The sequence below is a fragment of the Lampetra fluviatilis genome, chromosome 22, assembly GCF_964198595.1.
Source record: "Lampetra fluviatilis chromosome 22, kcLamFluv1.1, whole genome shotgun sequence".
Classification (NCBI taxonomy): Eukaryota; Metazoa; Chordata; class Hyperoartia; order Petromyzontiformes; family Petromyzontidae; genus Lampetra; species Lampetra fluviatilis.
The window spans coordinates 8881988-8905963 of NC_136296.1; the positions used below are offsets into that span (position 1 = coordinate 8881988).

A 23976-nucleotide genomic window follows, 5' to 3' on the forward strand; every position below is an offset into this window, starting at 1 on the left:
TCTTCTCAGGGTGGCCGGGTGGCTCGGGTTCGTTGAGCGCTGAGCCCCGGCACCACTGAAATCCGGCCACCTACGACTGCACACAAAACCGCATTCTGCAATTAAACTCTAAAACCGTGTAAACTGTTCTTATTTCACCAGGCTAGACCCGCTGAGCCCTTTTTTGGAAGCGACCTGGCCACAAATGATGGCTCGACAAAGTGGCTTATCACGTGGACGAATGTAGCAGCCACATTACTCCAAGCGCATGTTGATGCTGAATGTAGAGGGGGGGAAACCGGAGGACCTGGAGAAGAATTTTAATGCAACCACGGGGGAGAACGCGCAAACTCCAATTGTACAGCAGGCGTCGGGGTCGGGATCAAACCCACGACCTCCCGCACGCCGTTGTCGCACGGAGAATAATTACCAATCCACGACCGGAGCGATCTGTTTTCCTCCCCCCGCACCGTGTCGGCCACGGGAGTTGTTTCGCCACGCTGGTCAGTGCGAGTTGGGAGAAGGGGTGGAGGGGAGGTTGGGAATAATCGCTCGTCACTGATGTCAGCCGTGGTCAGGTCAGCGAGTTCGGAACCACTGGCACTACTGCGTCACCCTTTTGCAATACATTTTGACTGCGTTGTGAAGCTCTGAGAATTGGACAAATAACGGTTTAAACACATTCCTGCGGAGGGAGCTGGTAGGAACGTTGGGTTGCTCGGTCAATGGCCAGGGTCAACGGCGGCGTGGTGTATTCCGCAAATATGGCCGACTGTGAGGGCGGGCACAAGCCGGCGTGAGTAGGTTAAACGTTGAGTTTTATAAGGGCACCACGGGGTGACCAGCCCCTCCCCACCCAGCCCCTCCCCACCCTCCCCTCCCCACCCAGCCCCTCCCCACTCAGACCCTCCCCACCCTCCCCTCTCCACCCAGCCCCACCCCTCCTATTTTTGGATGCACGACGGACGAACGGACACAATAATCCCCTGTGGGCTGGTGTAACCAGGAGGTTCCTACCAGTACTAATATTTTACCCCTGGCAAGGCATGCGGGAAGTGTGTGGCGTCTCCTTCTGGTTATGGGATTTTGAAAAACGTCACTCAAAGGGATCTCAAGAGTAGTCACGCAAAGTCTCTCTACGCTGGGCCTTCTCTGACGCAAGGTGGTATCAGAATCATAATTAGTAAACAGTTTGCCTTTAGAAGCGAACCCGCTTTTCCTGATGACGGCCGCTTGCGTTTCTATCGAAACGTCGTAGTTTTTTTCTTATTTTCTTTGAACCTATCTACGTGACTTTACCGAAAGACTCAAAGAATCAGAATTTGTATTTAGACTGGATGAATCCGATGAACTATGAAGCTCTTATTTTCACAGAAGCTAAGTAGTGCGATGTGTAATCATCAGCAGTGGGGAGACAAAGACGGCCGGGCATGGTGCTGCCCCCCACCCCCCACGTATTCTGTGCGAGCCTTTTATTCAGATATTTGGGATTTCTATCTCCATTGATTGAGTGGATGAGTGAATGTGTGAGTGGGTGAGTGTGTGTGTGAGTGTGTGTGTGAGTGGGTGGGTGGGTGAGTGGCTAAGTGGGTAAGTGAGTGAGTGAGTGTGTGAGTGTGTGAGTGTGTTAGTGAGTGAGTGTGTGAGTGAGTGAGTGTGAGTGGGTGAGTGGCTAAGTGGGTAAGTGAGTGAGTGAGTGTGTGAGTGTGTGAGTGTGTTAGTGAGTGAGTCTGTGAGTGAGTGAGTGTGAGTGGGTGAGTGGCTAAGTGGGTAAGTGAGTGAGTGAGTGTGTGAGTGTGAGAGTGTGTGAGTGAGTGGGTGGGTGGGTGAGTGGCGAAGTGGCTGGGTGAGTGGCTAAGTGGGTAAGTGAGTGAGTTGGTGTGTGAGTGTGTGAGTGAGTGCGTGTGTAGGTGGGTGAGTGGCGAAGTGGGTAAGTGGGTGGATGAGTGAGTGAGTGTGTGAGTGAGTGAGTGCATGAGTGGGTGGGTGAGTGGCGAAGTGGCTAAGTGGGTGGATGAGTGAGTGAGTGTGTGAGTGAATGTGTGAGTGGGTGAGTGGCGAAGTGGGCATTTGGGTGGATAAGTGAGTGGGTGAGCGGGTGAGTGAGGGGGTGGAGTAAGTGTGCAGGCGCGTGAGCGCGTGTTGTCGTGACCTGCAGTAGCGTGGTGGTTAAACGCCGTACAGATGAGATGACACTCAGCCTGTTTGGTGTTGCCGCCGCGTGCAGAGCCTGATGCTGCGGCCGCTGCAGATGATCCTCACTCCGCCCTCCGAGCCGGGGGAACCAGCGATCGACGTTGACCTCCGTCTTCCCTTCCTGTGTTTCAGTCCCAGCCAGGTGTTGCAGGTACCCGCCCGCCCGCCCGCGTAGCAGGGGCAACACAATGCCGGATTAACCTAGTGTGGGGCCTGTAGCACATGTTATAAAAGGGCCCTAAATTTTTTAAAAAGATGTAATACTTTACGTGTGTTAATATGTAACTTGCATAGTAGAGTAATTGTATTTTTCATTTGCTATACAGCCAGATAATACGACAAATCGCTCACCTTAAACACCCAGTCTTTCATAAAAGTTGAAAGCAGTATAGTACTATAGTAATAGGGCAAGTGTAGAATCACTGAACCGGAATTGATAGCTTGAAAGCATTTAGCACGGGGCCCTTGAAAGTGCGGGGCCCACAGCTACTACACATGTAGTAGCTAATACACGTGTAGTAGTAGTAGCTACTACACGTGTAGTAGGATAATCCGACACTGGGGCAACATCGGGATTCAGTTCGCTCTGTGGCAGCAGCGAAAACTCGTGGGCATGAAAGCTCCAACAACAACAACGACAACAACGACGATGACAGCAACAGTGACCATTCGCCACAAAGTGGCAGTGACGTCACCGCGACGGTTGTGCCAGGCTAGGTGCACACCGAGGCAAGAAAAGGCCCCCCCCCCCATGCCCCCCTCCCCCGCCCCACCCCCACCCAACAAATCAATGGGATGTATGCAGAGCAGAATTTTGGTACCACATAGAGTAGCAAAACTTGAATCGCAGAGAGTTGCTTACGTGGCCAATGCAAGTGAATTACAGGATTACCCCGCTCGTTATATAATTCGCTGTTAAGTGGCCACATAAGGAAATTGGAATTGGTAAAATTATGCATTGGGAAGATGCGGAAGATTTGTATTTGCAAGGCATAGGATCATGATATAGAGACTTGAATGTGGAAGCAACACAAGATGGAGATAGCTCGCCAAAGTTAAATAAGATAGAAGAAATATCAATAAGAAGTAGAAGTTTATTCGCGAGAGCTTTAAGACATCGATATGGGCGAGTGACATATATTCAGAAGACAGAGAAGAGACAGTTCAACACGTGGGCTTTCGCAACCGATATACAGTTTTTGGTTTAGAACCCAAAAACCCCCAAAAACCGCATTGTGGAGAGAAGACATAATTGATGGAAACAAAGAGTGACTCGAACTTGATATTCCGTGATTCGACGGGCCCCTTTTCCGCTCTGTCTGCCGGTCGCCAAACAATTCACGCGCGTTGTAACACTCCAACAACGCGAGCTGACGCGCGTGCGTGCGTGCGCGAATCGACGGACGCGTTCCGTACGTCGCGGGCGGGCGGGGGGGAGGGCCGGTTTCGAATCCGCGTAGAATCGGTGGGGGGGGGGGGGGTCACGTGCGCCCGCTCCCCCACGAACTGCCGCCCCGTTCGCGCGCCCAGATCCTGACGTGCCTCCTCACGGAGCGGCGGGTGGTGCTGCTGTCGCCGGAGCTGTCCCTGCTGACGCCGCTGGCGGAGAGCCTCCTGCACCTCCTGCGGCCGCTGTCCTGGCGGCACGCCTACGCGCCCGTGCTCTCGGCGGGCATGCTCGACTTCCTGGAGGCGCCTACCGTCTTCCTCATGGGCTGCCACTCCCGCCACCTCTCCACCGTCGACAGGGTCTGTGCCCGTCCACCACCACCCCCGCATGCCCGCAGCTCACGATTAGCACCGCGGTCGGCTACGTGCGGTGCGAAAGAAGTTCACTGTACACTGCGTACATTCGGACGAAGACAAAGACCCCCCCCCCCATTATAGCCTTAACAGGCTGTAGGGGCAAGTGCTGTTAGCGAGCAATTATGAAGGCCGGGAAGGCACACGAGGGTGTGTGTGTGGCCAGCACCACGCCCGGCCGCCTTTGTCTCCCCAGTGGCGATGTTTACACACCGCACCGGGTACTCATTTGAGGGGAGGCCCGGGACCAGTTCAGATAATCGTCGCTGATGTTGGCCTTGAGCGGGAATCGAACTCGGGTCGCCGGGTACGTAGCGCGGCATGCCAACCGCTACCACCACCGCTCCCCAACACGGACACGCGCTCACTCGCTCCCCCTCTCTCGCTCTCTCTCTCAGGTATTCGCCGTCTGTCGGATGATGGCGAATACCAAATGTGCTAAATTTATATGATTATTATTGTCATCATTAATGTCCTCCTTGCAGGTCAGGTGCTGGGTTACCTTGTAGCTGCACAGGGACAGCTACCACTGGGGGTGCCCTTTGCTTGAAGATTGTACACGACGAAGGGGCGGCTCTTTTGAACATGAACCATGATAATCTGCTGCGGTTTCAACGGGAGTGCGGGAGTGTAACGCGGTGATTATTTTTTTACGCGAGGCGATTGATGTTTGCAGTGTTGACGGCGGTGATGATGGCGTACTAAACGGTGGCGGTGTCATGGTGGCAAGTTGACGACCTGCTGCTGGTGAACTCGACGATGACGATGGCGGCGGCGTTCGCGACGGTGACGCCGACGATGGCCTCCGATTCGGCGCTGTGCGATGTTGACGTTGGCCGCGACCGTTCTGCCAGGTGGAGGACCTGGTGCTGGTGAACGTGAGCACCCGGCGGATCTTGGCCTCGCAGGCGGACGCCCTCATCGACGTGCCCAACGCTCCCGGTGCTGCCCAGCAGCATTTCCTGTGCAGGTGACGAGGGAGTGGTGGTCCCCTCCACAGCGGCGGTTCTCAACGCGTGGGTCGCACTTTGGGGGGGGGGGAGGGGGGGGACACAGGCTGCTGGCATGGCTACCATGCAGGAGAAACGCATAACATGTGCGAGGAAAATCCGCGTGGCATGAACAGCATGGACGAGATGAGTGGACGTTCCATCTTTCTTTGTCGTGGCCTTATCGCCTGGGAGGGAGGGGGGTGGGCATGGGGGCTGGGGGGGGGGAGGGGGCATGGGAACTAGTGGTCTTGATTTGGGGGTCACCGCGGGGTGACGTCATCACCCAGATGTGAGTGGCCACGACGCCGACCCGCAGTTGCCCGCTTGCCGGCCGGCCAGCCAGCCAGCCAGCCAGTCAGGCAGCAAAACTTTTTGCAACATTGAAGGAGAAAAGCCGAAATTTTTCCCGAAAATAATGGCCATGGTGAGATGGTGGGAGAGTTCTCGTGGTTGGGTGGTTGGTGTCGGTGGGAGGGCCGCGGTTAGTCTGTGGTGTTCACGGCGCGTCCCTGCGATGCCGCGTGCGTGTGGTGTCTCTTCTCTGCAGTGACGCGTCTGTGTGGTCTCGCGTCTGCACAGAACTGCGTCTGTGTGGTGACGCCGCGTCTGTCTGTGTGGTTACGCGTCTGTGTTGTTCCACGTCTGTCTGTGTTGTTACACGTCTGTCTGTGTGCTTCCTTGTCTGTCTGTGTGGTGACGCCGCGTCTGTCTGTGTGGTAACACCGCGTCTGTCTGTGTGGTTACGCGTCTGTGTTGTTCCACGTCTGTCTGTGTGCTTCCGCAGCGTGGAGGCGCTGAACCTGCACTACGACCTGGCGGGGCTGTCGCGCAGCGCCGGCGGCAGCCTGGCGGAGGCGCGCGAGCGGCGCCGCCTGTGGCAGCAGTCGCTGCACGCCGAGCTGCGACGCGCCGCCCTGCGCTACGTGGTCGACCTCTTCCGGTTCGCTCGCTTGCCACGGAGAGACGGACGTGGACACAGAGACGGACACTTAGACGGACACTGAGACAGAGATGGACAGAGAGACAGACGTGTACACGGAGGCAAAGACGGACACAGAGATGGACAGACAGACAGACAGACGTGGATAACGACGGGGGTCAAAATCAAATCGTCACCTTTCTCAGCGACGTCACAAACTGCGGTCGGCACCACCTCGCCACGGATTCTCACGGAGCCCCGTTCCTCCCCAGGGACGTCAATCAGCACCTGAGCTACGAGCACCGCGTCTTCAACAGCGACGAGTTCCTCAAGTCGCAGGAGCTGATGGACCTTCCCTTCTACACCAAGGTGCCGCGACGCGCGCTCACTACCGCCCAGACGCTTCGTTTCCATGACCCGCTCGAAAGCGATGGCGGCCCACGGATGAAACCGGGCTGGAACCATCGCGCGGACTTCCAGACATCGTCGTCGCAGTAGTCGGCGGCTTCTGGTTGGCCATCGAACAAAGACGGTCCCCGCAACGCACGCTTTTCAGATGCGCTTCTGCGGCCGTCTGGAACGCGCTCTGTTTCCGATATTAGGAAGCCACTGGAGCGATGCACTTTTAAGTCTTGATTGAAAACTCATTTCCTTAGAATTTCTTCTCGCGTTTGGTTTGCCGGCCTTCCCCCGACACCTCCGATCAGCACGGTTGGCTACGTTCAACATGCGTGCAAATCGAAGACATCCACGTCCCCACAGCAGTAGCCTCTCTCCTGGAGTTCGATGCGATTGCGTGGCCACTTGTTGCTTTATCCGCCCCCTCATTCAACCCGGTCTCCGTCCACCGCAAAGGCAAACAGCGAATTGGGAGTGTGAACGTGAGGCGGTGGCGAGTGTTGCCGGGGAGTAGGAGATGTGACGCTCGCACGATGCGACGCTGTACCAAACCGCTTGCTGCGGGACAGGCGGCATGCACAGCAGCAGCGACAACACTAAGTGGCAGTGACGGCTCCCCCCCCCCTCACCCTCTATCGTGGTCACTCACTCCACAGCCCTTGCGACAAGGAGTGGGCGCCAGTTTATGCCTTTAAAACAATTATGTTACGCGCCACGTTGAAAGGCACTCTATACATTTTAAAGAAGATGCAAGTTTTATTTTTTTGCCCACTCATTTACAACGGTCATGTGTTCACGCCGCGGAATTTCCAATCCAGTGACGCGGACCTCTTAACGGCACGGCGGTTCGTGGCGGAAGGCGGCAGCAACCCATGACTCTCGCTGCGACGTCGTGAATTGGAGTGCAGCTCAAATGGTGGCGTTGCCCCCCCCCACTTCCCCCACTTCCCCCGTGTGCTGATGACGACGCGGATGAAATGCCACAGGTGCTGGAGACGGACATGTTCAAGTGCTTCCTGAAGGATCGACTCAGCAGGAAGATGGACGCTTTCTCCAGGCTTGAGCAGATCACCCGCTCGCACGCGCACAGGTGTGGACGCTTGCACCATTTACTCATTTAAGGCTGAGTCGACCTAGGAAAGGCCCAATAATGATTCGAATAATCGTAACTGGTGGTGGTTGTAAGCGGCAATCGAACTCAGGTCACCAGGTTCATATCGGGCAATGCTACAGTGCCGCTCCATAATCGAGAAAGCACAAACACGAACACACCAGTGCCTGAGTGTTCTCCAGGGTGTGAATGCGTGATAACAAACAACATTTAGCCGTGAGTCATTACCCTCAATGACAGCGCTAACTTTTGTAATTTTACCGGGAAGAACCAGAGACCTATAGTATTGATGATGTATGACCTACGACCTTCACCTTAGCTACGTATAACCACGACTGACATTTTATCGCCGCGATAATCTTATGGGGTTCGTGAAACATGACAAACTTCGTTCTCATTCGTCATTTATTCATTTACAGTTCGGAAAATCATCTTTATTCTTTTAGCAACTGAATACATTTTTCCACGTGACGCGTGGAGGGGCAGAGCCTCTGGCAGAAAAGCGGTTACGACTTAAACCGTGACATTTTCACGGGAAACTTCGTGGTGAGCGTACGAGCTTGCGGGCGTGCTCGCCGGCACGCGATTGACACCGCCGTGCCCGTCGCGAGCCAGGCTGATGCACGAGATGGTGGACGCCCCGCGCAAGCTGACCGTGGGCGAAGTGGCAAGCAAGAGCCAGCAGCTGAATCGGCGCGTGGCGATCAGCATGCCCAATCTGCGGGAGCCGCACGCGCAGAACCAGTACTTCTGGCGGGATGGCTCCGTGCGCTCCGCCTCCGCCACCTGTGGTAGTCACGCGCGCACGCACGGGCCCACACGCACTCGCACGCACGAGCCCACACGCACTCGCACGCACTTGCACGCACTCGCACGGGCCCACACGCACTCGCACGCACGGGCCCACACGCACTTGCACGCACTCGCACGAGCCCACACGCACTGGCACGCACTCGCACGCACTCGCACGAGCCCACACGCACTCGCACGCACGGGCCCACACGCACTCGCACGCACGGGCCCACACGCACTTGCACGCACTTGCACGCACTCGCAAGAGCCCACACGCACTCGCACGCACGAGCCCACACGCACTCGCACGCACTCGCACGCACTCGCAAGAGCCCACACGCACTCGCACGCACGGGCCCACACGCACTCGCACGCACTCGCACGCACTCGCACGAGCCCACACGCACTCGCACGGGCCCACACGCACTCGCACGCACGGGCCCACACGCACTTGCACGCACTTGCACGCACTCGCAAGAGCCCACACGCACTCGCACGCACGAGCCCACACGCACTCGCACGCACTCGCACGCACTCGCAAGAGCCCACACGCACTCGCACGCACGGGCCCACACGCACTCGCACGCACTCGCACGCACTCGCACGAGCCCACACGCACTCGCACGAGCCCACACGCACTCGCACGCACGAGCCCACACGCACTCGCACGCACGAGCCCACACGCACTTGCACGCACTTGCACGCACTCGCACGGGCCCACACGCACTCGCACGCACGGGCCCACACGCACTCGCACGCACGCGCAAAGAACCCCCGTGTACATTTCGATTTAAAGCTTTTGTGACTTGCAGGGATTCATCTTCTTGGTTGTTTCGGTAAAGTCACGTAGAAGGGAAATAATAAAATAATAAAAATAAAACATAATAAAATACAATTCTCACGACGTTTTGGCCACAACGCAAGCAGCCGTCCTCAGGTGAAGAACAGGTCTGTCGGAAAGACAGAGTCATTATTTTATTATTTCCCTTCTACATACCGAAAGAACCAAGAAGATGAACCCCCATGTAGCCTACGAAGTTTGTTGGGGCAAGTGCTGTTAAATGAGCACCGGTGAAGGGCCTGCATGGCACACGAAGGGGTTGGCATTGGTCGAAGCCACACGCGGCCACCTTTGTCTCTCCATCCCCCTTGGCTCCGGAGCTAAGGAGTGCCACCTTAGCGAGATGTTAACTACCTCGCCTGGTATGCAGGAGGTCGTGGGTTCCATCCTGACCCCGATGCCTCTATATTTTCAGTTTGCGTCTCTCTCCCCACGGTCGCGTGGATTTTTCTCCGGGTTCTTCGGTTTTTCCCCTCCACATTTAGAATCGACGTTCGTTTTTGAGCATTTGGCGGCTGTACATTTCCACTGTCCACAGTGCCGTTGGGGGAAATAGGATGGCAGGTCCGCTCATCTTTCCATCTCGCGGCAAGGAAGCCTTTTACCAGTTGCACTTTGATGTGCCTTCCCATCCTCACAAGCTGGCCTTTGCCCACAGCATGCAGTCCTCAGCCCAACGAGTGCCAGAAGACACGCTTCTGCCCAAATCTTCGCCGCCCACGTCAGCCAACTATTTTCCGGGTTCCTGTTGGGCCTGCGCACCTCGCGTAACGCCCCAGGCGGTGCTTCAGCCGCGGTACCGTCGCCCCTGACGGCGTAGCCTCAACAGGCAATTTCCTGCTTTAGCCGTTCACCCCTTCGGCACGACGAGGTGCGGGTCGGACTTTGACGGAGACAGTGGCGAAGGATTGCCTCGTGCTGCGGCCAACCCTCGAGGATGGCCGAAGACGAGACAACGCATTGCCACGTGATGATAAGCCACTTGATTAATCAACGTTTTTGGGTTTAGATCGCGTTATTTATAAATGTGTCGTAACCCTCCACCACCCGACACGGCCAATCGGTAAAAAAGTGTCACGTTGACAAAAGACAAATAGTTCACTGCTTAAGCCCACCGTTGAAGCGTGAAACCACAACATTCACAACGCGATCTAAACCCAAAAACGTTGATTATGAATAATATTGGTCGCGAAAGCCTACGTGTTAAACTCACTTGATTAAGAGCGACATAGGTCAGTGGGCCTTCCCTGGTAAAATAAAAATTGCAGCAGCAGCAGCTGCTGGAGCGAGCGATACCATCCGGGTCTCCGGTCTCGTATGACGCCTCTGCCCGATCCCGACCGTCGCCGCCACCTCCCTCCCTTTCCGTCGCCCCTCCGCCCGCTAGAGACGGATGGCGCTCGGGGGGACATGAGGCGGTGCGAGCCGCCGCCGACGTTCTGCCTGCCGCCCTTCCCGAGCCGGCCGCAGCACGGCCCGGCCGTCGCCAGCTACTACGGCGAGTGCGCCGAGAAGCTCACCCTCGCCATCAACTTCACGCAGACCGGTGCGACGCTCAACGCCTTTAGGGCAGTGTTATCGTGTTGAGTGCAGTGTCATTGTCTTGAGGCCAGTGTTATCGTCTTTAGGCCATTATCATCTTTACGTCAGTATCATCATCTTTAGGCCAGTGTTATCTTTAGGGCAGTGTCGTCGTCTTTAGGCCACTCTCATCTTTAGGGCAGCGTTATAATCTTTATGCCAGTGCTACCTTTAGGCCAGTATCATCGTCTTTAGGCCAGTGTTATCTTTAGGGCAGTGTCGTCGTCTTTAGGCCACTCTCATCTTTAGGGCAGCGTTATAATCTTTATGCCAGTGTTATCTTTAGGCCAGTATCATTGTCTTTAGGCCAGTCCCATCTTTAGGCCAGTGTCACTGCCGAACGCGTCGGGGCCGTCGTTCTGTGCACGCCTCTCTCGCCACATGCCCACGCGTCCGCCCGTCCTTCCGTCCGTCCTCCCAGGCGCCCAGGTGTCCGGCATCTCGTCTGCTCCGGCCGCACCGCCGCCGCCGGCGCCCCCTGCTCCTCCTCCTCCGCCGGCACCCGGGCGGGAGTGGCGCGCCCGCGGCGACAGCTCGGCGCTGCTCGCCTCCTACCACTACCTGCGCGGCTGCGTGTACGCGGCCGCGGGGCGGCCCGTGGACGCGCTGGCCGAGTTCGCGTCGCTGGCGCGCTGCGACGTCGCCGTGCTGCCGCGCGCCGCCGCCGCCGAGCTGCTGGCGGCGCTGTCGGACGAGGAGAGGCGCCAGGCGGAGCGGCGGCCCGAGCTGCGCCGGCTGCTGCAGGAGCTGTCCGCCGTGGTGGCAGTGCGCAGCGTGGTGAGGGGCGTGCGGTGTGCATGGACGCGGTGCGGCGAGACGCGTGCGGTGTGCTCACGTGAGCGCGGTGCGGCGAGACGCGTGCGGTGTGCTCACGTGGACGCGGTGCGGCGAGACGCGTGCGGTGTGCTCACGTGAGCGCGGTGTGGCGAGACGCGTGCGGTGTGCTCACGTGAGCGCGGGTGCACATCTGCGTGGCGGAATGGATACCTACCTGGCGTTGTGAGCCAAGACGTTTCTATCCCCTCCCTTTGATGCTGCTAATCCTGCATAATGCACGGGCATAATATGACTTTGAAACCCCCCCGCCCACCTCCTACGCATTTCACAAGTAGTATAAATCACATACCTACATACCTGCATTTCCCATAAATATGATAAATTCCTCTTGATATGCAAATTATTTTGTCAAGGCGCCCTTCTCCCCCTTCCAACCCAGCTTAAATATACGCTCCAAGCGTGGTGGTGTTTCATTCAGACGCTGTCTCCCCGACAGACCTGGTCTTCACCTGAGGACGGCTGCTTGCGTTGTAGCCGAAACGTCGTGAGAATTATTTTATTATGTTTTATTTTTATTATTTTATTGCTTCCCTTCTACGTGACTTTACCGAAAGAACCAAGAAGAGCCAAGACGTTGTCGTAACCGCGGGGGGAACGACATCCCTGTCGCGCGACGCAGTCGGCCTGTAAGAAACTTGCTGACCGTATCCGTGGTTGGGGGGGGGGGGCCGTGGTGGCAGCAGGCCGCCGCGACGCTGTGGAGGCAAGAGAGCGAGGAGCGTGTCAAGAACTTTGCCCTGCCCAGCAAGCACCTGCAGGAGGAGGAGTTCGTTCGCTGCGTCCAGGAGTCGGGCATCGTGCGCGAGGAGGGAACCATACGCCGCCTCTTCCAAGCGCTCACGCTCAGTGAGACAACGTCGCACGCACGCACGTTCGGATCCGTGCTCTCAGTCACCGATTGGCTCTGGCCTGGCTCAGGCCTGGCTCACGCCTGGCTTTGGCGCATGCAAGCCGGCTCAAAGCCTCCAGGCTTAACCTCAGCCAGCTCTCGGCGTGGTTTCCCAGCCGTGCTCAGCTTGAGCCGAGGCATGGCTCAGCCCGCACGTTTACATTCCGTACATCGGAAGCAACAGAACGGCTCGGGCCTCAGCTCAACAGGAAATTTCACCCGTGAAAATGTCACCGTTTAGGTCGTAACCGCTTTTCTGCCAGAGGCTCTGCCCTCTATGCGTCACGTGATAAACTGAGCCAGAGTCGAGCCACTACCTATGAATACGACGGCTCTTACTGCCGCGTCTTTGTGGCTTTAGTTCCAGTGATGGCGGAGTGCGGTCGGAGGGGGGGTGGTGGTGATGGGTCGGGGGGGGGGTCACCGTGAAATTTAAAACTCCACCCCAGCCAGGTGTTACGGCTTCGTGTGACGAGTCCAGCGAAGTCCATGATCCACGAAATTAAGCAAAATTAATTGGTGATAACGAAAACAAAAAAACTCAGCGCAGTCATCAACGACAGTGGCTTCAAAAGGAAAAAAAATTAAATCGGTGATGTTTCAGGCAATGGCCCTTTCCCACAGCCCATAGATAGGCCAGAGAGGCAGAGTGGATAACAGGTGGAGACTGCGATTTATATACCATGGGGCATGATACAAAACAATGTTTCCTGACTAAGACGGACAAAATACCCCCGCTGTGGTTACTTTTCCATTGTTTTTTTGTGTGAAAAATCTGGCCAAAGTAAATCATGTTAAATCATCTCGGTGAGTTAACCCGTAACACGTGGGCTTGTCCCGTGATCTTCCAGCGAGCCTTTGGCACCGCAGTGCACCTAGCCTGGCGCAAGCGCTGTGGTGACTTCACCGCCACTGAGTGGCGAATGGCAGCTATTGTTGTCGTGCTTGTGTGTACACGTGTGCGTGCTTGGGGAGCGGTAGTGTAGCGGTTAGCGGGCTGCACTATGAACCCGGCGGCACGAATTCAAACGTCGCTGGCGGCCACCACCAATGACCATTATTGTAACCGGTCCTGGGCCTCTCCTAGGTCGGCTCAGCCTCAAATGGATACATGATGCAGTGCGTAAACATCACCATTAGAGAGACAAAGGCGGCCAGGCGTGGTGCCGGCCACCCACCCCCTCGTGTGCCGTGCCGGCCTTCATAGGTGCTCGCTAACAGCACTTGCCCCAACAGTCCATTAAATCTATATGGGGGATCTTTGTCATGAAATTAAATGGGCATTGTGTATGTACGAATGTTGAACTTCTTTTTCACCGTACGTAGCCAATCGTGCTAATCGTAGGTGGAGTGGAATGACAACACACGAAACACAAAAAGCAGTTCTAAAGGGAAAAAATTATGTCTTTCATCTTCTTGGTTCTTTCGGTAAAGTCACGTAGAAGGGAGATTATAAAATAATAAAAATAAAACATAATAAAATAATACAATTCTCATTATGTTTTATTTTTATTATTTTATTATCTCCCTTCTACGTGACTTTACCGAAAGAACCAAGAAGATGAATCCCTGCAGTCACGAAAGCTTTAAATCGACAAATTACGTCTTTGTACGTGTGTGTACGTGCGTGTGCGCGCGTGTGTGTACGTGCGCCCATGCCCGTGCAGGTCAGCAGAAGCAGGTGGACCCCGACACGTTCGCCGCGTTCTACCAGGCGTGGAAGGAGACCGAGCAGGAGACCCTGGATCTGGACCTGCCCTCGGGCGTGGTGGAGCGCCTGGAGCGCAGCGAGTGCGTCTACAAGGTGAACGGACGTCCGTCGCTCGCACGTCCGGGTCCGCGTGAGTCCGTCGCGGCGACAATAATCTCAGTGGCGCTGCTCCCCCAGTGAGCGTTGCCCCTCAGCGTCCATCCCGTGGGTGCCGCCCGCTATAAGCGTAACCACCATGACTGCCACCCGGCCCACGATGACTTCCACTGAACACGATCGCCACCGCCTTCTGAGTGGCCCCCACCCACCATTGATACTGCCCCACCCTCTCCTTGTCCAGCCCCCATGAGTGCCACCCCAGTATGGTGCCGCCCTCCCGTGCATACCATCCTCCCTTTGTACCTCCCTCCACGAATGCCACCCTCCCCGAGTACTACCCACGTGGTTGCCACCCCACCCTAGTACCACCCACGTGGTTGCCTCCCTCCCCTAGTACCAGCCACGTGGTGTGCCGCCCCCTCTCTGCGCGTGCCCAGGTGTCGGCGTCGGTGAAGACGAGCATGGGCCAGGGCCGCCTCGCGATGACGCAGCGGCGACTCTTCCTCCTCGCCGAGGGCAAGAACACCTACCTGGAGGTCGGCGTCTTCCGGGACATCCAGGTGACACGACCGCCACAGCGCCGGAGCCGCACGTTCATGGCGCGCGTCCGTTCACACCGTCACTCGAACTCCGATCGTCCTCAGAGTGGCAGCGGCGGCTTTTGGCTGGCCGTCTGAGTGCCCCCGACCACCATTGATACTGCCCCCCCCATGAGCACCACCCTCTACTTGTATAGTCTCCAAGAGTGCCGGCTTTTGGCTGGCTGTCTAACAAAGACGGTGGTCACCGCGGCCGTCTGGAACGCTCTTCCTTGAGATATTAGGAAGCTACTGGAGCTATGCATTTAAAAAAATCTCAATTGCAAACCAATTTCTTTGATACGGCGTTTTGTGTTCAGTTACAAAGCTGTGGACTGGCTCCACAATGTGAGTCCCATGAAGATGCAGCCAGTGAAGGGGGGTTTGGGTAGTGCAGGACTTGGTACCGATATCGCCGATGCTGTTTGCCGTGGTCGGGAACGGAACTCGGGTCGTCGCGTTCACTGCGCCACCGAGGGTAACCATCTTCCCCCCGCGGTGTCCACCCCCCCCCCCGCGGCCCAGGAGGTGGACTCTGTGGCCGTGACGTCGATCTTCCCTCCCAAGATCGCGGCGCTGCGCATCAGGACGACGTCGCGGCGGGACGAGCCCTTCGTGGCGAACCTCAAGGCGGAGCGCGACCTGTGGCAGCTCATCGTGCAGGAGATGTGGCTCGGCAAGCGCATGGCCGACCACCACAAGGCGAGCGGCGCAGTCATCGGCGTGGATCGCCGTCGCGATCTCGCGTGGCGACCGATGAAAAGCCGCCCTCCCCTCGAGTCACAGAGCGCTTTACTGTCGCTTGTGGCCTGCTCGCCGCTTCTGAAAAAGAGCTATGTAGCCCAGCGAGCCTTAACTGGTAAAATAAAAAATAAAAATTTGCGTACGGTTTTTAGCTTAGTTTTGCATCTCAGCACACTTGAAAGGGCACCCGCAGCGGCAGCCGTACCTGTGCGGCGCAAAGTGAAGTCGGAATCGGAATCTTTCAGAATCTTTACTCGTCCTGGAGACAATCCCATTAGCTGTGAAGCCCTTTTTCACAGATGTCCAGTCGACTCAGCACCTGGTCTGCGGTCAGGCTTTAGTCTGCCAGTGGGGGGAGGGAGGGGGGAGATGATTTCCCTATAATCTCGATTGAAAACGAATCTCTGCCTTGTGTAACCTCACAGCAGTGCGTCGCACCTGTCTCTAGCACTCATTCAAAATGCTCGCCGCCAATTTCAACAACAACAACAACGAGTTTCGATTTAAAGCTTTCGTGACTGCAGGGATTCATCTTCTTGGTTCTTTCGGTAAAGTCACGTGACTTTACCGAAAGAACCAAGAAGATGATTACCGAAAGAACCAAGAAGATGAATCCCTGCAGTCACGAAAGCTTTAAATCGAAATTTAACCGCCACTACGGGGTGGGATTCCACAAAACTTTCTCCAAGGGTGGTGGTGTTTCATTCAGACGCTGTCTCACCGACAGACCTGGTCTTCACCTGAGGACGGCTGCTTGCGTTGTGGCCGGAACGTTGTGAGAATTATTTTATTATGTTTTATTTTTATTATGTTATTACTTCCCTTCTACGTGACTTTACCGAAAGAACCAACAACAACGAGGTTAACGCCGCGAGTGCGCTGCTCAAGACCCGCTGACCCCTGACCCTTGCTCGCCGACCTTCGCCCCCCTCAGGACCCCCAGTACTTGCAGCAGGCGGCGACCAACGTGCTGCTCATGGACGCCGTTGTGCAGTGCCTGCACTCGCCCAAAGCCATCTTCGCTGCCTCCCGCCTCGCCTACTTCACCTTCGAATACAAGAACGGTGAGGCGGTGACCCTCCGCCGCCCAGCCCCGTAGCGGCACCTCGTCTGGACGCGGGGGGAAGCAAACTGGAGCCTCGAGGGGAAGCGGCGGGGGGGGGGGGGATGCGGCATATGACACGACGGCGGTCAACGTCGGACGAAAGTTAAACCGGCGGTTCTCAACCCGTGCGTCGCGACGCCTGCCTGCCCGCCACCCCACACTCCCCCCACCGTTTTCACAGGGGGGCACAAAAGCGGTTGGGGGGGGGGGGGGCAGATGCACGCTGCAGCATGGATACCGTGCAGGAGAAAATGTCCAGTGTGCGCGGCGAGCGTCGGCGCCGCATTGCAGCGACAAAAGCCACCGGCTCGAGGCGTGGACATGTGGTCTCTTTGTCTAGTGGCCTTCGTAACCTGGGGGTGGGGGGGGGGGGGCATGTGGACATGGAGGTAGGTGGGGAATGGGGGGCACAGGGACCAGCGGGGGGGGGGGGGGGGGGGGCGTCGTACCAACAAGGTTGAGAACCAGCACTGTGAACGGCCGTTAAACGCCGGACAGGGCGATCGTGCGGTCTGCTCTCGCGCCCGATGTACGACGACGACGACCTCAGGCGCTCACCGGACTTCGGTCCGTGGAGGCTGATCGACTCGGATGAGAATAAAAGCAGCTGCGATGCCTCGACGAAGGTGATCTTCGAAGGGGCGGCTGCTTCAGCGGCCGAGGGGGCTAAGCCCCCTTCAAACATGCCCCCCGCAACGCTACGCAGCTCATAATGGTCTCCACCTTGGGATCCTATCCAGCGGTCGATTGACGTGTTTGTCCGAGCACCTTTGTATTGCGTCGATGCAGTGACGTCACCGCTACATCGCTCGCTTTCAGATGTGCTTCTGCAGCCGTTTGGAACGCATTTCCTTCTGATACGAGGGAGCCACCGGAGCTATGCAAAACTAATTTCTTTAGAACTGCTTCTTGTGTTTGGTTTGTTGTCCTTCCCCCGTACCTCCGATTAGCACGGTTGGTTACGTACGATGCGAAAGAAGTTCAACATACGCTCATAAACATTCACGAAATTACTGCCATCCCACTGTCATATTCATGGCCAAGATCTTTCATTTGGCGTTAGAGATGACAAGCTCCCTCTTCCAGTTGATTGGGCAGAAGAGCATCCTATTTAGGAAGTCACGAGTTTTAGTTCGTAGCCATCTTCATTGCCATCATCATCATCTCTCTGGGGTGGCTAAAGCGGGTACCACTTTGTGGAGGCCCGTGGTTGATCCGCACTCTGACCGTGTCCCCAGTGTCGCAGACGATCCCCATCATGACGTCAGAGACGCTGAGACACAAGATCAACCCTTCGGCCGGACTCCCAGCGCCAGAGGCTGTGGATGCACTGCTCTACACGCCCGGTATCCATTCATTCGCTCACTCACTCACTCATTCTCCCATTCATTCATTCAATCACACACCAATTCGCTCACTCACGCACTCATGCACCCTTTGTTTAATTCGCCCATTCATTCACTCACTCATTCGTGCGGTCACTGATTCACTGCCTCGTTCAATCACTCATTAATTATCTTATTCATTCACCAATTCGTTCAGTCATTCACTCATTCATTCATTCACTCCTTCATCTCTCCCCAACATCGCTCACTCTCATCTCTCCCCACCGAGCCACCCCCGCGACTCTCATTTCTCCCTCCTCCTCCCTCCCTCTCCTCCGTCTCCTCCCGCCCGCCCCGGCCCCCTCTGCTGCCCCCCCACTCCCCCCCCCTCCCCCCTCCCCCCTCCCCTCTCCCCCCTCCTCCCCCCTCCCCCCTCCCCCCTCCTCCCGTAGGGGTTCAGTTCCCGGGGGACGACCGGGATGAACAGGCTCACGGGACGCTGTGGTGCGCCGTCGGCTCCGGCCGCATCACCGCCTTCAACGCCACCTCCTGGGTCATCGAGCAGCACTGCATCCAGGCCGGGCGCGCGCGTGTGGTGAGACGGACGCACACAAAAAAAAACAAAGACAAAGATCCCCTGTATAGCCTGTAACAGACTGTAGGGGCAAGTGCTGTTAGCGAGCACCTATGAAGGCCGGAACGGCACACGAGGGGGTGGGTGTCCAAAACCACGCTCGGCCGCCTTTGTCTCCCCGTTGGCGATGTTTACACACCACACCAGGTACTCATTTGAGGCTGAGTCGACCTAGAGGAGGCCCATGACCGGTTCAGATAATCGTCACTGGTGTTGGGCGTTAGCGGCAATGGAACCCGGGTCTCCGGGTTCGTAGGTTCGTAATGCAGCTCCCGACGCACAAGCACACAAACACATGCACGCACTCGTGCACATACGCGCGCTGACGCACGCACATCGCGCGCGCACACAGCATCTGCGAGGTGCAATTTGCACTGCCGACGCTACGCAAGCTAACCATTCCATTGCACACTGCGTTGCGCATCAAGTTCGGCGTGCGTGCGGAGGGGGCTCGTGACGGCCCGAAGCCGCTGAGCAGTGCGAGGCGGCGTGTGTGCGTCGACTGCGCGGGGAGAGGGGGGTGGGTGGGTGGGTGGGTGATCTCCGTCTGTGTGCTGCGTGTAGAGCTGCATGCTGGACGTGGAGCGCAAGCAGGTGTGGGTGGGCTCGGTGGACAGCACCATCTACATCCTGGACATGCAGAGCCTCTCCTGCAACAAGCAGCTGAGCGAGCACCGCGACCAGATCACTGACATGGCCCTGTCGCGGCCCGACCGCCGGCTCTCGTACGAACTCTCCCACTCGCCCCCCCCCCCCCCTGCCCTTTCCCCTGCCCGCCTGCCTGCCTGCCCACACGCTCCATCACTCACACGTTTCCCCAGCCGCTCGGTCGCCTGTTCAATGCGTGTGTCTTCCTGCTTGCCCAATTGATAACCGGCCCACTCCCTCGTCCCCAAACCCACGCTAAATTCACTCACCTACTCACTCATCCATTTGTGCGCTCAGCCGATCGCTTGATCCCACTTGCTCACCCACGCACTTACCGGCCTGCTCATCATCGCACCAAACCACCCACTCGCCCATTAAAACTACCCGCTCGCTGTCCCACGCACCCACCCACCCGTTCACTCACACACCCACCCGTTCACTCACACACCCACCCGTTCACTCACACACCCACCCGTTCACTCACACACCCACCCGTTCACTCACACACCCACCCGTTCACTCACACACCCACCCGTTCACTCACACACCCACCCGTTCACTCACACACCCACCCGTTCACTCACACACCCACCCGTTCACTCACACACCCACCCGTTCACTCACACACCCACCCGTTCACTCACACACCCACCCGTTCACTCACACACCCACCCGTTCACTTACCCACCCACCCGTTCACTTACCCATCGACCTGCTCACTATCCCACTCGCTCACCAACCTGCCCGATCACCTGCTCAATAACTCTGCCCGCTCACTATCCCACTCACTCACCCACCAACCCATTCACTCACCCACCAACCCACTCACTCGCAAACCAGCTCGCTATCCCACTCACTCGTCCGTTCGTCGGCACGTCCACCCATGTGCTCGCCCGCTCGCTCGCTCTCGTCTCGCTGCCATCCGTGTCCACCCCTCCAGACAGGTGATCTCGAGCAGCCTCAACGGCCAGGTGGTGGTGTGGGACGTGGCGACGCTGCAGGTTCACAGCCAGTTCAAGATCCCCGACTGCAAGAGTCTGCTGTCCATCCAGCTCATCGAAGGATCCCTCTGGTGCTGTGAGTGCCTCCTCCTGCCCTCCGCCCCCCCCCCCATCAGCACAGTCATCCCCCATGACGCCCCTTTCCCCCCACAATTCAGCGTGGTTTGTAGCGGATGTGCGTACGCACCTGGGGAACGGTAGTGCAGCGGCGAGCGCGCTGAGCTGCGAACCCGGCGACCCGGGTTCGATTCCCGCTCACGGCCAACGTCGGTGACGATTTTCTGAACCGGTCCTGGGCCTCCACTAGGTCGACTCAGCCTCAAATGAGCACCTGGTGTGCGGTGTGTAAACATCGCCACGAAGGGAGACAAACGCAGTCAGGCGTGCTCGCAAGCTACACGTGCCAGTATTCGTAGGGGGGGTCTTTGTCTTTGTGTTCGGGGTTGCAGGCCTGGGTCACAGTGTGCTTCAGACGAGGCTGGACGGGCATCGTCTGTTCAGCGTCACCGCCGAGGGACCATTGCAGTCGTTCAGCTGCTTCACAGTCTTCCCAGAGGTACAGCAAAACCACGGCGGGGGGCAGAGATGTTGGTGGTGGTGGTGGTGGTGGAGGGGAGTGTGTGCTGTGGTGATTGGTGACGAGATGGTGCTGGTGATGACGATGATGATGATGATCGTGGCGATTACGATTGTGCATGCGACGATGTCCGCGATGGGGATGATGATACTGATGGAAAGGTTCATGGCGTTCGCGATGGTGTTAGCGATGGTGGTAGCGATGGTGGTAGCGATGGTGTTAGTGATGGTGAAGGCGATGGCATTGGCGATGGTGGTGGCGTCCGTGATGGTGTTAGCAATGGTAATAGCGATGGCATTGGCGATGGTGGTAGCGTCCGTGATGGTGTTAGCGATGGTGTTAGCGATGGTGTTCGCGATGGTGTTAGTGATGGCATTGGCGATGGCATTGGCGTCAGTGATGGTGTTAGCGATGGTGTTGGCGATGGTGAAGGCGTCCGTGATGGTGTTGGCGATGGTGTTAGTGATGGCATTGGCGATGGCATTGGCGTCAGTGATGGTGTTAGCGATGGTGTTGGCGATGGTGTTAGCGATGGTGAAGGCGTCCGTGATGGTGTTGGCGATGGTGTTGGCAATGGCGGTGGCGTCAGTGATGGTGTTAGCGACGGTGTCGGTGGTAGCGACAGTGTTGGTGGTAGTCGATGGTGACGGCAGCAGCGATGGCGATAGCCGTGGCGTTGGCGACGATGAAGGTGCCGGGGATGGCGCTAGCGGTGGCGTCACTGTCGACGGTGCCGGTGTGGACGCAGCGGCAGCAGCTGTGGACGGCGTCGAGCCGCCGCGGGGAGCTGCTCGTGTGGAGCACGGCGGGCGGCGCCGGGGAGAGCGCCGGGGAGAGCGACACGCTGCCGCTCGCCGGGTGCACGGCCGTCTCCTGCATGCTGCGCATCAAGGAGCAGGTGCGCGCGCGTGTGTGCGTGTGTTTAAGTCAAGCCTTAAATGAGTACCTGGTTGCGGTGTGTAAACATCGCCACTGGGGAGACAAAGGCGGTCGGGCGTGGTGCTGGCCACCCACCCCCTCGTGTACCGTTCCGGCCTTCATAGGTGCTTGCTAACAACAAATGCCCCTACAGTCTGTTAAGGCTATACGGGGGGTCTTTGTCTTTGTGTCATGCCCTCCCTTCTCTATGCTTGCGAAACGTGGACCCCCCCCCCGTAATGGAACATCTTCGCCGGTTAGAAAACATTTAGGCTGGCCTGCCTACGATCCGTCCTGGGTTTAACCAGGCTGGATTGAGTGAGGAGCTCACAAATCCTCGAAAGATCTGGACAAAGTCCCGTCGGTGAGCTCCTCCGGCAGGCAAGAATGCATTGGCTGGGTCACGTGGCCGGCAAGCCCAGCCACTGCATGCCTAAACAGCTTTTGTTCGGCCAGAGAGAGGGGGCTAAATGTGCGTGGCCCAGGCTAGAAAAGAGATGGAGTGATGTGATACAAGATAACGTGGAGCTGAGTGGACTTGCCGATGACTGGTACCAGCGGTGTCAAGATCGGCCTCTGTGGAGGAGGCTCGTGAAGGACGCCGCTGGCCAGTTGGAGGCAGTCGCCCTCCAGTGACAACGGAGGATAGAGGAGCGGCGCTCACAACAATGAGCAGATTGTCGGGTGGCTAAAGCGCAGCAAGTTGGCACAGTAGGCTGCACGGGTGGTGCATCAGCCAGTCATCTCAGTCAGTCAACCCATGGCACCTGGGTCTGCCCCGTGACCTCCTGCCAGCGGGCGTTCGACACTTCACGTGGCCTCAAAGTGCATATGGCCTGGCCCAGGCGCCGTGGTGACGTCACCGCCATCTAGTGGCGAATGGCGTTTGTTGTTGTTGTGTGTGCACGTGTACACATGCACGTCCCATGTCTTAAACGACTACTGGAGCAAGTGCTGTTAGCGAGCACCTGTGAAGGCTTGCACGAGGGAGTGGGTGGTCGGCACCACACCCAGCCACCTTTGTTCACACACACACCCACCCACCCACACACCCACACACCCAAACCCGCACACGCACGCGTGCACCCACCCCCTCCGCCTGGCCAGGTGTGGGTGGGCGGCGTTGGCGAGGCGCACGGACGGAGCAGCGTGGGCAAGCTGTACGTGGTGGACACGCGGCGGACCAGCGTGGAGCGCGAGCTGCTGGCGCACTCGCTGGCGCCCGTGCGCTGCCTCTGCTCCGTGGAAGACCGCTACGTGCTCAGCGGCTCGGGCAAGGAGGACGGGAAGGTGGCCATCTGGCAGGTCATCTGACGGGGCCCCGCTGCCAAGCCCGGCTTGCTGGCAGACTGCGGCTGGAGACGGGACGGGAGACGGGAGGGGGGAGGGCCTGGAATGGAGGTTACACGGAACGAGGATTCATTAAACGACGCATTTCTGGATTTTTCATCCTCGCAGCCAGAGGCTTTTGGCTCGCCATCGAACAAAGACGGTCACTTGCATCGCACGCTTTCAGATGGTTGTCCACGGCCGTCTGGAACACTCATCCCTCCGATATTAAGAAGCCACTGGAGCTATGCACTTTTAAATCATCCAGATTGAAAACTCATTTCTTTAGAACTGCCTGTTGTGTTTAGTTTGTTGTCCTTACCCCCGCACCTCTGATGAGTATGGTTGGCTATGTACGGTGTGAAAGAAGTTTAACATGCACACATAATGGTTTAACACGTAGGCCGGAGGGAGCGGTGGCCAAGTGGTTAGCGCACTGCGCTCCAAACCCAACCACGGTGGAAAAACCAGTCCCGGGCCGACCCTATCTCGCGACTCGGCAGAGAGACAAAAGTGGCAGGAAATGGTGCTGTCCACCCCACCCCCTCGTGTGCCGTGCCAGCCTTCATAGGTGCTCGCTAACATCAATTTTACCACAAAAGCATGTAATAGGCTACAGGGCGAACTTTATATATATATATGTGTGTGTGTATGCCTTTGAACACTGAAGGAAATTAAAGGGAAAGAAAACAAAACTATTCTTAAAATGTTAATAATTTATGCACTGGCCTCAGTCGAGGCCACAAAATGGAACGAAGCCTATTTATTTTTCTGCGGTGTTGAGTCAAAAAATAATAATTTGTACATGCCCATGGTGTTGTTGTGTGAAAACAAGAAGGTTAATGAAGCCGGTGTGTTGCAAGTTCATGGAGTGCTCTTAATAAAGCGATGAAATGTGAAATACACCCAACTGCCGCGTCTAATTTCATGCCATCACATTGCGTAGCCTTCAGCCATACTCCGTTTTA

At 57.1% G+C, this 23976-nt stretch overlaps 1 protein-coding gene across 2 annotated transcripts in view; it reads left to right on the forward strand.

The window, feature by feature from the left end:
• Window positions 1-23976, forward strand: part of DENND3 (DENN domain containing 3) — a 49948-nt gene extending 25972 nt beyond the window's left edge. Inside the window, exons 8-28 of one of the 2 annotated variants that reach the window (XM_078866366.1) lie at window positions 2207-2326; window positions 3706-3924; window positions 4833-4948; window positions 5755-5910; window positions 6162-6258; window positions 7275-7378; window positions 8015-8190; window positions 10420-10578; window positions 11035-11390; window positions 12131-12296; window positions 14007-14143; window positions 14587-14709; window positions 15253-15429; window positions 16406-16535; window positions 17815-17922; window positions 18354-18496; window positions 19100-19260; window positions 20124-20260; window positions 20634-20740; window positions 21510-21659; window positions 22787-23976. In XM_078866366.1, coding sequence (XP_078722492.1) covers window positions 2207-2326; window positions 3706-3924; window positions 4833-4948; window positions 5755-5910; window positions 6162-6258; window positions 7275-7378; window positions 8015-8190; window positions 10420-10578; window positions 11035-11390; window positions 12131-12296; window positions 14007-14143; window positions 14587-14709; window positions 15253-15429; window positions 16406-16535; window positions 17815-17922; window positions 18354-18496; window positions 19100-19260; window positions 20124-20260; window positions 20634-20740; window positions 21510-21659; window positions 22787-22993 — 3249 coding nt within the window. In that variant the 3' untranslated portion in view covers window positions 22994-23976. The remainder of the gene's footprint in view (window positions 1-2206; window positions 2327-3705; window positions 3925-4832; window positions 4949-5754; window positions 5911-6161; window positions 6259-7274; window positions 7379-8014; window positions 8191-10419; window positions 10579-11034; window positions 11391-12130; window positions 12297-14006; window positions 14144-14586; window positions 14710-15252; window positions 15430-16405; window positions 16536-17814; window positions 17923-18353; window positions 18497-19099; window positions 19261-20123; window positions 20261-20633; window positions 20741-21509; window positions 21660-22786) is intronic. The other variant, XM_078866367.1, reaches the window with a different exon arrangement.